Source organism: Acomys minous, assembly GCF_964271855.1.
Source record: "Acomys minous genome assembly, chromosome: 19".
In the NCBI taxonomy this organism is placed as follows: domain Eukaryota; kingdom Metazoa; phylum Chordata; class Mammalia; order Rodentia; family Muridae; genus Acomys; species Acomys minous.
In genome coordinates, this window is record NC_140499.1 from 55,569,649 (window position 1) to 55,584,693 (window position 15,045).

Genomic DNA, 15,045 nt, shown 5'->3' on the forward strand with positions numbered 1-15,045 from the left:
TCTTTGATGCAAAGACCCATTGAGAGAAGCTGTGTATGCTTGGCTCTGACACTGCCAGGCACCTACTTGCAAGGTATCAGTCTACTGTTCATCACTTACACTGTGAGGGGTAAACTTTATTTAGGAGGAGCAACTCCTAGGCAAGCGTAAGCTCCTTTTTCTCTAGAGCTTTCTAGACTGCAGTTCATCCCAATAAATTGTTTACTAAAGAGAACTTTCTATGGTTGCAACAAAGCTCATTTTTTCATTAATACAGCATACCAGTAAGAATCCCTATTAAAAGTCTATGTGACTAAGAAAATTCCTATTTATACAAGTTGCATAAAACACTCTGTACATTGTAAGCCTTAAAAACATGTATTGTTCTTTATGAATCAAACAATGTACTCTATCTCCCACTGAGTTCTGGTAAGATTCCTCCAAGGAAGTAAAAATATTGTTTTTATTCCACTAACACAAAGTCATAAATGGCAGGGAGGCTAAGGGACACACATTAGTAAGCCATAGAGATGAGATTCCAACCCAGGCACACGGACTCCAGCACCTTTAACAACAAGATGATATCCTTTCCAATTGGTCTCCCTGTTAGTTAAAATTAATGTTGTTGTTGTTGTTGTTTAGGGGGTTGGTTTTTTGCTTGTTTGTTTTTTTTTTATTTTGTTTTTTGAGATGGGGATTTCTCTGTGTAGCCTTGGCTGTCCTGGACTCATTTTGTAGACCATGTTGGCTTCAAACTAACAGAGATACACCTGCCTCTGCCTTCCGAGGGCTGGCATTAAAGGCATCTGCCACCATGCTCAGCCTAAAATCAATGTTTTAGTCATCATTTTCCATTCAAATCAGAAAAGTCATCAGAAGTTGGGAAGACATTCCTTCAGGCAAGAGGAAGGTTCTGAGTTGAATGCTCAAGTACCCAAAACAGTAATCAAATAACAGCCAAGAAGTAATTATCAGCACAACAAATGAATCACGGCAAATGACCAACCACTGTGTATTTTGAGTAGACAACATGTACATGTGTTTGAAATTTTAAAGGCGTGAAGTTTTCCAAGAACTTTCTCCCAGCCTTGTCCATCATTACACCAATTCTTACCACAGAAATGATGGTTCTTTTCTGCATCCTTGAGTCTTACCTAAATGAGTCTCATAGCTCGCTATTCAGTGCAACATGTAGTCCTATTCCTGATTGCCCTTTTCTCTGTTACACTTTTATTTTTGCCTTGGTTTGCCAATATTTATAGGAACTATTAATTTCTGGCTGTCAAAAATAAACAAACAACTACCAGTGAGTTCTCTTGAAAACATCAAAGGTGGGTGCCTCCATGCGTTTATGCATCCTCTTGTCATTTTTTTTTTCAGCATGCTTTCCCCTTTCAGTTAAGAGTACACAAGGTGCCTCACTTACTTTTGCAGTTTGGAACATTTGCAAATACCTGGGGTGTTAACATTAAAAGTAGACTTCCTTCCAGCCCAGTCAACCAAAGTCATTCAATAATTGCTGAGCATTAACCATTGCTCGCTCTCTCTGCTAGGTGCTGTAGCCAAACACTGAGTTCCCACTGGTAGGTCAATGGGGGTATATAATGTACATTTCTTATAAGTCCTACAAGACATAAAGAGCTGGCTTTGGGTTGATGCTGTCCCAGAAGGTACTAACCTCCAGGCAACTTCTGGATTACTTAGGATTTCTTTAACAGCCAGAAATTCAGTAATTCCTATGAATGTTGAAAAAAAAAAAAAAAGAAAGAAAGAAAGAAAGAAAAGAAAAAGAAAACTGAATGTTGCATAGAAAAGCGTTCTATGAAGCCCATTTAGGTAAGACTCAAGGATACAGAAAAGAAAGGGCATCAACTCTAGGAGGACAGGTGTGTGATTTATGTCCACTATGACAGGAGATGGGTGTTGCTAAGGGTCATTAAACCGCTGAATGGCACAGCAGAGCTACTCAGTAAGAAGATAGGTAAATGTCACGCAGCAGGAAGTGACTGACAGAAAGCATAGGGCAATCTGGTCAGGAAAAGAAATGGCCACATTTTTTGTTTTGATGAGCTCACTTTGTTAAAAATGATTTCTAACAGCAGAGCACAAATGTTTCTTTGTGTCGATGTCAAAGCAGACATTGCTTTGTGAAAAACTTCAGGTCACATATCAAAATGTCAGCGCTTCTTTCAAATTAGCACAAGCTTGGTCACAGGAGGGGCAACCAACTGCGCACACTAGTGACAGGTCACAGGAGGGGGCGACCAACTGCGCACACTAGGGACAGTGCTACCACTTCTTGCCATTATCAAAGAGAGGTGACAATGCCTTTCCTCCACAGAGACAAGGAACCTTCCGTGTCACTCTCTCCCCCTTCTCTTTCAGCAAGGCTGCTAGTGAGGTTTTCCCTCCGGAAACTAAATGAGGCTTTGGGACAAATGAGTGAACTCCTGTCTCCTTCCCTTTTACAGAAGATATGAGACATCCAGTCATCAGCTCAGTTGAGCCCAAAACTCAACGAGAATTGACCTGGGAAAAAGGACAGCTCACATGGACAGGAACCCATATTCCTGCAATGCGATTCATTCTTGGCAATACAGAAGTGAGGCATGAAGGGAGGAAAGGTTACCCCTCTGTAAGGGCTACAAAAATAATAGTGTCACCCGGTCCCTGGGCTAAGACAGGTTTTTCAGAAATGCCTGTGGCTGCAGCAGGTCAGATCTCGGAATAGGCTGCGGTTGTTGTGGGAGGTCAGAGCCTGTGTTTGTTCTCCTGGTGGTGGTGATGTTCTGGAAGCAGTTGCATCACACATTCTCTCTATGTCCTCGGAGCAGCAGCCAACCCTTTGCTGGCTTCTGCAGATACCTGTGGGTCTGGGGAAGGCAGGTTGGGCTGAGCACCAAAAAGGAGGAGCTTACCCCCGTGTGCAAAATCTGGGAATCCCACGGGACACAGCTGGCAGCCAGGCTGAGAGCAGGAAGAGTCCACACTTCTGGTAAAGTGTCCCCGTGACCAGTTCCAGCCGCTCTTAGTCCCGCCCAGCCTGGGAACTCATATAAAGGACCAAAGGAGAAGCCCAAGAGGTCACAGTGCTGGCTGTGAGAGACTGGTCACCCAGACATCATGAGTTGGTCCTTGCAGCCCCGGAGTTTCATCCTATGCTTCACGTTTTTATTGTTCTCTCCAACTGGCCTAGCCGTAAGTGTTCTTCAGAAGCCTTATTGTTTTAAAGGGAGAAGAGAGAGAGAGAGAGAGAGAGAGAGAGAGAGAGAGAGAGAGAGAGAGGGAGAGAAACGATTGGAGCCACTAGCAAAATGTCTGTGTTTTTCTCCCACAGTACGTTGCTACCAGAGATAACTGTTGCATCTTAGATGAGAGATTCGTAAGTAGTTGCTTTGTCGCTCCTTTTCTTGGACCTGGAGGAGGGTGGGAAAACAAGGCAGTTCTTTCAGATACCAGTTTACCCCTTAAGCTTTTGGGAAATGGTTTACTATGTATGGGTGGGACTTAAGGCTTCTCTTCTAAGGTGTTTAGTTGCCTCCGTATTGACTTGCAGGGTAGTTACTGCCCAACCACCTGTGGCATCGCAGACTTTCTGTCCTCTTACCAAAGCAGTGTGGATGATGACCTCCTGGCACTGGAAGACATCTTGTACAGAGCGGAGAACAGAACCACCGAAGCCAAAGTGCTGATTAAAGCAATTCAAGTTAATTACAACCCGGACCAAGCCACAAAGCCAAGTGAGAAACCCCACTGCGGGCGGACTCACCTCTTCTGCTTCTGGCTGCTCTGTTTGCTTACGTGATGTTCCTGTCTCTTGCCCTGTTACAGATATGATAGAGAGTGCCACCCAGAAGTCTAAGAAGATGGTAGAGGAGATTCTGAAATATGAAGCACTGATCTTAACACATGAGACAAGTATTCGGTATGCGCCTGGCTTTTTAATTTGCTCTCCAAGGCAGTCTGCGATTTTACTTAGTATTCCTCATTTCACAGAAAGTGATCTTGGAATTTATTTTTTTATATATAATATCAAATTAACCCAGTGGGGATACGAGGGGTTTTGTTTTGTTTTTACTTTGTTTGTTTTTGTTTTTGTTTTTGTTTTGCACAAAATGAGGTGTACCCGCTTGTAATTTTTTAAAAATAATCACATTGGAGAAAGGTTATTCTAGATGTCTCCAAATAGAGTAACTATTTATCTGAACGTCTCCCATCCACTTATAATGTCAAGTCAAATGCATGGGAATTTGGGTGTGGAAAGATACAATCCTCTTCATAAATATGTCACCAAACCGGCATTAAGAGGATCTTATCTCGGCTACTATAGAAAGTCATGTCAAAGGTGGAGGGAAAAGTAAAAATCTTGGAGCCCCTTGACCATAGTGCACAGACCTGCATTTAGTCCCTGTCTTCTGCCCTCACTTCAAGCTCCCCAGAGACTGACTCTAGGTGGGCATGGAATCTCAGGCGCAGTTTTAAATCCGTGGCCAGTTTTCTCCAAAATTGAACTCCCAGCCCCATTGGCAACTGAGCTAGTTGATAGCTGGGAGAGTTGATAGCTCCTCCCTCTGCTATGGGAAGGTAGTGTTACTGTTGCTACAGTTATTACCATTTCCTTTGCTTTTGCTCATGATTAAAATATAAAGAAACCATTGTGCGAAATGTTCTAAGACGGAGGGACAAGGTTGTCCAGTCATCCTTCTTCTTTACCTCGAAGACACACACAGTGGTTTAGACATTGTCCATACTCATCTGTTGTTGGGTCTGAGTATTTTACAAGCGACCATGCAAGGAGTGACCAAGGCAGAATTCCTGCTTTCCTCAGGTGTTTTCTAGAGATATGGAACAAGAAAAGGAGAGGCACCTACTTTTTTCACGTATAGTAATGTCTCAGGCACCTTTCCCGTGTACGTTACAGAACAGCTACTGCTCCCGACTCCCCTCAGCCAGACCCACCCACCCCCACCCCCACCCCCACCCCCACCCACCCGGACGTTATTACCTGACTCCCCTCACAGGGAAGGCCAGAGTCAGAAAAGCCACCTGCAGTGACCTTTGTTTATTGACAGGGACTTTGTTATTTGTTTTCAAAGTTGAGACTGCCTGCCCCATCCAAGTCCCAACTATGCTGCCAGTGGAAACAGATTGGGGTTGAATTTTCCTCTTCCCCAAAGCTTCCATTTAATTTTACAATTAGAAAGTTCACAGCCTCGCAAGAATGAAGTCGTTTATCACAAAGGAGTTCTCAAGGGAAATAAGGGGACGACATTTCTAACAGAGAAGAATCAAAACCCGTTCTTCTGAAAGGAGCGCTTATCCCCTCTTATGCACTGCTCTGTTGCTAGGTATTTACAGGAAATCTATAATTCAAACAACCAGAAGATCGTGAACCTGAAACAGAAGGTAGCCCAGCTTGAAGCTCAGTGCCAGGGGCCTTGCAAGGACACCGTGCAAATCCATGACACAACTGGGAAAGGTACACCAGAGGTTTATCCTGGGATCAAGGCCATCAAAGCAAACAGCCAAACCAAAAGCCATGGTACACCTTTCAAAGTGCAGTGAGTTTGGAAAGCATCTGACTTTAAACATAAGGATTCCAACTGCCCGGAGCTGGCTTGGGTTTTAATCCATAACTTGGAAGGAATGAGGTAGGAGAGGCTAGCGAGGCTGCTAACCCTGCTAACGCCCTACCTGGGGTTCAATGCCCTACCTGTTGCTTTTTTTTTCTTCATCAGATTGTCAGGATATTGCCAACAAGGGCTCCAGAGAAAGTGGACTTTACTTCATAAAGCCTCTGAATGCTAAGCAGCAGTTCTTAGTGTACTGTGAAATTGACAGATCTGGAAACGGTTGGACCGTGTTGCAGAAGGTAACTGCTCTGGCTGCACATATTGGAAATAAATGGCCCGTGTTGCTCCAGGGGCTTCTCTAAGCACACTGTGAATGCTACCCCAGGGAACTCTGACCATGGCCTTCCTGAGGTGAGGACTATTGTCACCTTACCTTACAGGGGAGCCGTTAAGGCATGAGACCACCTAAGTGATGATTAATTGGCAGGATCTGAATTCAGCTGCAGGGCTTTACCTCGCTCTAAGCAATACCGTGCTGACTCTGTCATTACACATGCTATGGACTGTTAGTGACAAGGCATGGAAGAGAGCTAACAATGACCCACAGCCTCTCAGAGGACACAATTGGGCAGCTCAGGACAAAGCTTTTCTGGGCATCTGCCTGTCTGGTACCCACTGCAACATTGGCTTTTTTTTTTTTTTTTTTTTTTTTTTTTTTTACCTTGTATACTTTTGAGTTCTGAAGACTTCTATGGGTCTTAAAAAAAAAACCCTACAACAAAAACAACAGAATCCCCTACCATTACTATGGGGATAAATGTGCATGTGTGTAACGTGTATAATCCTCAGAGCTTGATAGACGGTGAAATGGAGGCAGGTTACAGGAGGTCAGTTAGCGGGCCTTTGGCAGAATCGTATCCTCCGCATTTTTAATGTTCTTTCTGTATATGCACCAATCATCTTTCCTCTCCTCTTGCCCATGCTGTCGTGGAACTAGAGGACTGATGGCAGCGTGGATTTCAAGAAGAACTGGATTCAGTACAAAGAAGGCTTTGGACACCTGTCTCCCACCGGCACCACGGAGTTCTGGCTCGGAAATGAGAAGATTCATTTGATAAGCACACAGTCCCAAATCCCATATACACTGAGAATTCAGCTCAAGGACTGGAGTGGCAGAACCAGGTGTGGTATGGAAGGGACTTTAACTCTTTGCCATAGCTATCAGCTGCCAACATTTACCAGCTATGAACATATCAGCTAAATGGACGCACTCGCGACTGGCAGTGGACGAACAGCAAACACTCTGACAATTGCAGAGTATACCCACGCTTTCCTAAGAGTATATTTGGTTCTTGTAGAGTCCGAAGAGTAAGCTAGGCTGGGTCTTCTCCAGGATGCCTATGAGCACCCCGATACAATTTCCATACCTTGGAAACCTCGGTGATTGCTGTGGGATGTTAAATAGGAGCCAGAAATTGAATGTGAAGTTAAATTCAAATCCAAGCATTCAGATTTCTCACTCGTTTAACGACTGGTCATTCTGTCAAACTTTGGACCACCTTAACCAACTGACTCCTGTGGTGATGCACAGCCCACTAAGCTGAGAGGTTATCTGGAGTTTTGGGTTTGGACACTTAAGTGAAAGAAAATACAGCGTTCTTATCAGATATGAAATAATGAAACATGCTCTGTTTCTGAACACGTTTTTTTTTAAACTTTGATTTTAATCCCCAAACTATCATAGTCAGCAGGCCTTTTTCTATATGAGCATCCTCTACTTTCCAAGTGTGAGGTATTAGGGAAGAGATTAACTATTTTCTGGAACTCTCTATTTGTTCACAAAGGGCCATTATTCTCTCTGCTATGCAGAACTATGGCTCCCTTCACAAATTTTCTAGAGGAGCTCTCTCTGACTCTTGTGGCTCCCAGTCCATGTATCACATGAGGTTCGTAGCTTCTGTGATATTCTAGAAAGCCTTTTTTTTTTTGCCAGTATATCACTGCTTTGAGAAAGGAAACCCTTTCACGCCTTTACACTTTACATGGGATGGATGGAAAATGAAACCCCTCTCCTTCAAACTTGAGGCATGGGTTGAATCGTGGTAGATAATTATTGTGACCTATGGTAACATATGAGTAATGCTAACAGAAGTTAAATGAAAGCACAAGTAATTAGATTTACCCACATTTTTTTTTCATTTGATCTGAAGATTCTGTAACTAAAAAGCAAGCAAGTGGCTTTTAGTTTTTCTGGGATTTGCTGATGGCTTTTGGATCCAGGGATGAGCTCTGAACTGGCGCACACAGGTATTGCCTAGCTTTGCAGAAAAAGCCACTCCGTATGTCAGCCTTTGCCTTGTAACTTAAGATGTGTTATTTCCATTTTTTCCACACAGCACTGCAGACTACTCCACGTTCAAGGTGGGTCCTGAGTCTGACAAATACCGCCTCACCTATGCCTACTTCCTTGGTGGAGATGCCGGGGACGCCTTTGATGGCTTTGATTTTGGTGATGATCCTAGTGACAAGTTTTTCACATCTCACAATGGCATGCAATTCAGTACTTGGGACAATGATAATGATAAGTTTGAAGGCAACTGTGCTGAACAGGATGGATCCGGTTGGTGGATGAACAAATGTCATGCTGGCCACCTCAATGGCATTTATTATCAAGGTATTTTTTTTTCTTTCAGTTATGGGTATTTGTGTAACAGATATCACACAAATGGAAGGTAATAAACAGAAGCAGAGAGATGGAATTAGAATAAACAGAAAAGGCCTTTTATTTTATAGCTCTTCATTTGAAATCAGAATTGGATGACAATAATTATCCAACTGGCATTATCTTAAATAAGATTAAATTTTTGCCTACAGCGATCACCTCTATAGGACATCCAACTCTGAGGAAATGTCAGTGTTTTTGATATTGTGCTGAACCTCTCAGTCTCTGAGTTGGAGTTTGGGGCAGTGGTGTCTCCTTTAGACCTACAATGTATGTGATATAGGTAGACTAGCATTACCATATCTATGCGTGTGGACATGTTACTCTGGCTCAGCTGTCCATGAACTGGGTGGCAAATAAAAGCGGTGGGCAGTGAATAGATGGCAGAAGAAATGGAATAAGAGACAGAAAGAAAGAAAGAAAGAAAGAAAGAAAGAAAGAAAGAAAGAAAGAAAAGTGTTAGTAAAGGCAAAGGTCGAAGCACCCTGAGTGAAAGAGCTAGCGCGGCATTACAGACACTTGTTTTTGTATGGGGGAGACGATGGTTTCTGTAAGGCTAAGTGGGCTTGGAACTTCCTAGCCGTTTCATATGGAGAGACCCCAGGGACACGAATGAGTATTTTAAGGAATTAGAATATGGCCCCATCTTCTGATGAGAAACTGAAACTGCATGATGCTGTAGAACAGCTTTATAGAGACACTTTCTAAAGCCCTTAATAGTATCTTCCTTTAGCCAGAAGACTGTGCTGTCATGCAGTGCCAGACCAGCCCCCTGCTCAGGAATCTGCAGCCCCTACCGTAGTAACCTGAATTCAGGATTGCCTCTGGGAGCTAAGAGAGAGGGTCCAGGGAGAGGGAGACAGAGACAGAGCAAGAGAGACTGAGAAAGACAACGGCGGAGAGAGGAGGTTCAGCCCTGACAATAGTGGTCAATTTGAAGTATGGACAATGATCACTAAAATGGCCACTTGGCTTTTAGAGTCTCAGGGGATGTTTTCAGTTAGGAGGAAAATGCTATAAAAATAATAATTCTTACGGACTCTGAGGTAAGGAGTTATAAGGATGAAAGACACATCCATCTCTAACTTGTTGCAGGTGGCACTTACTCAAAGTCATCCACTCCCAATGGTTATGACAACGGCATTATTTGGGCCACCTGGAAAAGCCGCTGGTATTCCATGAAGGAAACCACCATGAAGATAATTCCTTTCAACAGACTTTCCATTGGAACTGGGCAGCAGGACAACATGGGGGCAGCCAAACAGGTCAGCGTGGAGCATGAAGTTGAGATTGAGTACCCATAAGTCATCCGCCTGAGAATTAGCTATTAACTTCTATTAGCCTGTACAAAGTTACAACCATTTCCTCAAATTCTCTTCTACCTCCTCATATTCTATTTATGAATTATAGGTTTCCTTAAAATGATGCATAACTCTAAGTGAAAATTAAAATCCACATTGGACTATATTTCTAAGTTACTGGAATCACAGTTATTAAAAATTGGTTGTTTGATGAGACATTTTGTTTGACTTTTCCCCTAAATAGTAAAAGTAAAACCACTGTATTTTGTTTATCTCATGATCAGTTCTAATTATTGTTTTTGGTATTATTCTTATTATTTCTTAAGTATTTTAGAGAACTTCACATGTATAATTTTTCCCCATGTATCTTATCTCTCCATCATTTTTATTTAATTATTCCTTTTAACCATAAATAGTTATACTTTTTAATATATGTTTTGTTTTATTATATATTCATAGGCTGGAGACATTTAAAGAACACCTCAAAGCTGATTTGCTTTTTTAAAGGACTGTATCCAAGCAGAGAAATATAATATTTTTCCTATGAGACTATGAACTTTCAAAGCTCACTTCATGTTAAGAGTTAATGGGATCCATGAGGAAAACTCCATTAGCAGTTTTATGCTGGCAATAATTTATCTACATGCATTTCAATAAAGATTTTGTTTCCTAAGATGAGATACTATGTGGCTTTCATTGACCTTGGAAAGCATCATTTTTTCCTCAATTACTGTCTGCTGCTGCCTGTACATGTTATGCTGCACACAGTGTCCAAGCCAAGGGGAATTGAAGGGAAACAAAACCATGTCTTGCCCTCCGAGGAGTATGAGACACCCAGAAAACAGTAGCTCAGGGTGACAGATGCAACAAACTAAAGTGACAACATTTGCAAGAACATAAGCGGAACCCACAGAGTCACAGGCACATAGCAAAGAGGCATCGCAGGGAAACATGCGCTGCAAGAGAAAGCTGCTGGGGGATTATTCTAGAAGAACCTTTTATCTTCAAGTACCTGTAGCCAGTATTTCACATAGAACTGTCATTCAGAGCAGGAAGCTGAGGGGACAATCTGCTCATCTCATAGGTGAGCCAGGAAGTAGACTAAAGGAGCCATTTACTTGTTCTAAATGAGAGCTAGTGAGATCCTGGGAGCTTGATTTATCTAGCATGTGCTTTTAAGCATCAGCCAAGTCTGGGGAACTTGAATCAAGTTACTGCGCTAAGTGATTGACTCCAGTTAAGAAAAGAGTGCACACCTTTAATCCCAGCACTTGGGAGGCAGAGGCAGGCAGATCTTTGTGAGTTCGAGGCCAGCCTGGTCTACAAAGTGAGTCCAGGACAGCCAGGGCTACACAGAGAAACCCTGTCTCGGAAACAAACAAACAAACAAACAAAAACAGGAAGGAAAGAAGGAAGGAAGAAAGGAAGGAAGAAAGAAAGAAAGAAAGAAAGAAAAGATCTGCTCATGCTGAAGTCCTCAGCTTTGGCTTTGGGTCGTCTTAATTTTCACAGTTTTATTTCCACCATCACTCCTTTCCTGATTCTCATGGCCCATTTATAAATATTCTGCAGAGTCATCACTGCATTGCTTAACTCACTAGAATGTGTTCATATGAATTCTGTGAATTTTTAAACCCAATGAGCTGCAGAAAAATGGACTAACTGCAAATTCACAGTGATCTGTTTATTAATATCAAGTAGAGAATCTTGAGGCTTACAGTTTCAGGAAACTGAGAGAACTTCTAGACTCAATTAGTTTGTGTCCCTGCATGTAATGGAGAAGGTTAAACAATTATCCTGACAAATCAACAACAATGAAAGATTTAAAGTGAATCTAAAAGTCTGGGGCATTGTGCAGACGTACAGGTTCCCTGCACAACTCAGAATCACTGACAACTCTTGCTCACCTCTCTCCTTCATCTTTCTGAACACTAGAAAGCTTCAAAATAGGAAGTCTGAAGCCAAGTGTTCACCCAAGATCCCACCATTATCCACAGAAGCTTCCAAAAAGGAAAGGGACTACAGGCACTACAGTGGGGAGCTCTTAGCAGCATGTGTGACATTCTGCCTTCCTTCCCAAGCTCCAACCCCTCCCACACACACATACACAAAAGAAAGTTCTAGTTTATAGGCTCAATTTTCTTAACCAATATATTTTATTACAACTTATTAGTGGAGCATACGTCACTTATAACCCAACTAACCAAAACAACAGGAAACGAGGATAAAGGAACACAATAGCAAAAGAGTAAGGATATCAGTTCCGAGGAACGATTCTCCTGGCGTAGTCAGCAGGATTTTTTCTGCTGGAACCTGGAGTAACCAGAACCTGGAATCTCAGGAGGAGGTGGAGCCCCAAAGCCTTCCCTCGAGCAGTTCTCTCTAGGAGCGTCTCGAAGTGGAGCGATGAACAGCCAAAACTATCCGAAGTCTCCTAAAAGCCCAGCCTCCAGTTGCAGGCTCATTTATATATCTCCTCCCAGGGTCTGTTCACAGGATCTTTTCAGCTGGCAACAATCAAGCTCCCACAGGAGATGATCGGTCTTCTAGTGGATTAACCTCACCTGTTCTCTCACAAGACCGTTCACCATCCCACACTTGGGATCAAGTTTATCGCTCCTTCATTAGTTTCATGATTTCAAGTCATACAACTGTAAGGACATTACCCTGTGTTCACAGGCAGGAATATTTGGCCAGGTGGCCCAGGTTTAAATGAGATGCTGTACCTTTCCCCAGTCCTTTTCCTGCATTTGTGCTTTGTGAGCAAGTTTCAGGGGTGTGAGTGTGTTGAAAATGAGTAGGAAATTGAAAGGTGATGAGCCAGTTGTCGGGACCCATAGCCAGAATCTTAGCACCTGGGAGGCTGAGGCAGAAGGATAATAAGTTCAAAACCAGCCTGGGCTATATAACAGAACACTGTCTCAAAAAGGGAATCTCAAGGGGAAAAAATGGAGTGGGGAGAGAGAGAAGGAAAAAGAGAAGAGGTGGAGAAGGAGGAGGAGGAGAAGGAGGAGGAAGAAATGTGAGTCTAGACAGTACTTCTGACAGCTTAACAAGACCTTAAATCTCTCACTCTGACTCAAATCAGCATGAACTAACAAAGGTATTTTTGTAGTATAGATACGTCAGTTTATTCCGATAGTAAATATGAAAAACTTAAGGGCACATTAACCTCTAGGGAGACTGTCTAGCTAACAGTCCCTTATTGGTTTGAGGAAGAATGAGGTAGGCTGGCTGATGGCTTCGTGGGGAAAGCACTTGTTGCCTGCGCCTCCCAAACCAACATGAAGCCGGACTCGGCGATACCTGTCTGTAATCTCAGGGCTGTGGAGAGGTAAGAGGCACAGGTGGAAGAGTGTCAGGATGCTCACCAGCCAGTCCGGAGTAAGAGACCCTGCTTCAAATAACGTGGAAGGTGAGGACAGACACCAGAGGTTGTCCTCTGCCTGCCACACGTACACCTCAGCACATGTACACTACAGTCACACATATGACATATGCATATATGAGAGGGGGCAAGTGTTTAAAAAATCGAACAGAGTGAGGTGAAAATGTTAGATAGTAAACAGAGAAGGACAATACTCCCTGTGCCTCTTGTCAGTGTGCTCACCATGTGAAGCGGGAGCAGAGAGATTCATTTTCTGGTGTCCATCACTACAGTGGCAATAATATTGAATTGGGCACAGCGTGTGGAAAACACTACAGAGTATGCACACTGGCTATCATTGACCAAGGTGATTATGATATTATCAGAAGCATGCCAGAACAGACTGGTGAAAAGTAAACCAGGAAAGTTTCCTTTAATAAGGAAAACCAGAGCTCCTTTTGAGAGAGAGAGAGAGAGAGAGAGAGAGAGAGAGAGAGAGAGAGAGAGAGAGAGAGAGAGAGAGATTCATATTTCTAACACACCATTCCTTTCGGTCTATGCTGGGTCAGCCTCTACATTAATTGATTATTATTTATTCAGATTCCCTTTCCTTCTACTCTTCCCCTTAAGAAGCAGTCTGTGTAGTAGGGTTAAAACAAAGCAATATTTTATTTATTTTCACTTTTGCCTATCATAGATTGTATGTGAATATTGTTTTAATTTTTTAAAAAACGACATTTTTCTATAAATCAGTGGTACTGAAGAAACCGGGCCTCAATTTATCTGTTGCAAGTCTGCATTAAAAACGAAGACTGAGGACTGTCATGTAGAAACGTTTGTCTATATTATGTTTGCTTAACTTATACTTATTGAATTGAAAAGATTTTGCCTTTCGAATCTGGCAAGAATTGGGGCCTGTGTTTTACGTAGTTTGCTTGTTTTGCTTGTTTGTTTGTTGAGATAAGGTCTCTTTGTGTAGCCCTGACTGTCCTGGAACTTGCTTTGCTGACCAGCCTGACTTTGAATTCAGAGATCCACCTGCTTCTGTCTCCCAAGTGCTGGGATGAAAGGCGTGCACCACTTCCACCCAGCAGTTTTATGCAGCTTCTTAAATTTTACTTATCTAGTGATTTATTTTCACTGTATTTTAATATATATATATATATATATATAATCGAATTTTAATAAGAGATGGCTCTTTACCGCAAGCAGTGTCAGAATCTCTAAAATCCTGGTTTCTCTGTTACTTTCCCCTTTTCCTCACCGTCACCTTCCTTTTCCTTTCTCCTTTGATTTCCTCTTTCTTTTTGATTATGTGACTATCCATCCCAGGACTTTGTCCATGCTAAGCTCCACCCCTCAGCCATACCCCTTGTGGGTGCTGTAAGATGCTTCTCCAACGTGAAAGCTTTATAATTTCTCTCAGCTTCCTTTTGGGTCCAAGAATTATTTATTTCCAGATTTGTAATTTTCCAAATGCTTTAAATTACCATTTAGATGCCACACTATGATCCAAGAGCGTAGCCTTGATGATGTTCTTCTGCTTGGGGGAAGGCGCAGTTTTGCAGATTTTTGGGGGGAAGAGCACTGTCCCTGAGTTAGTCTTTGCCACAAAGTGAGCACAGCTCACACTTACTCCCCAGCGTGATCCATCTGCACACCGGAGGCCTGTTGATTGTTATTTTCTTTAAGAAGGAAAAAAAAAAAACCAGGCCAGATACAAATTAATCCTTACTGGCTCTGTAAGCAAGAGCTTTGGTCCAGTGGCACTGCAGCTATGATTGCATTGTTGTGGAGTGTAACTGACCATCTGAGCCATCAGAATAGCCTTCTGGGAAAGCTGCTGACACACAAAACTCTTGCTCACCTCAGTTTCATTAGAAAACATGGAAGACAGAAATCGAGGTGAGTTCAGGATTGTGATGGTCACTCAAATCTACTAACTAGGTCACGTCCCTGTCTCTCAGTGTAGACACCAAGCCTCTGGCACTGGTTCCTACCAACCAGGTCATCACTTGATTTTCCATTACTGGCAAGAGGCGGGAAGTCACCCTAAGTCTGAGTGTTGACTCTCCTTAAACAAACACAGTAGGGCAGATTCCA

At 42.7% G+C, this 15,045-nt stretch overlaps 1 protein-coding gene across 2 annotated transcripts; it reads left to right on the plus strand.

Annotated features, from left to right (window-relative positions):
* The first annotated feature begins 3,037 nt into the window (after positions 1-3,037).
* Positions 3,038-10,255, plus strand: FGG (fibrinogen gamma chain). Of its 2 annotated transcripts, XM_084768750.1 has the most exons (10): positions 3,039-3,177; positions 3,317-3,361; positions 3,536-3,719; positions 3,811-3,904; positions 5,328-5,458; positions 5,718-5,851; positions 6,550-6,734; positions 7,949-8,226; positions 9,370-9,539; positions 10,035-10,255. In XM_084768750.1, the coding sequence occupies exons 1-10, from the start codon at positions 3,103-3,105 to the stop codon at positions 10,047-10,049; spliced, it is 1,311 nt and encodes a 436-aa protein (XP_084624876.1). In that variant the 5' UTR covers positions 3,039-3,102; the 3' UTR covers positions 10,050-10,255. The 2 variants fall into 2 exon arrangements, with proteins under 2 accessions (XP_084624875.1, XP_084624876.1); XM_084768749.1 differs by lacking the exon at positions 10,035-10,255 and having other exon boundaries at positions 3,038-3,177; positions 9,370-9,956.
* Positions 10,256-15,045: the final 4,790 nt, after the last annotated feature.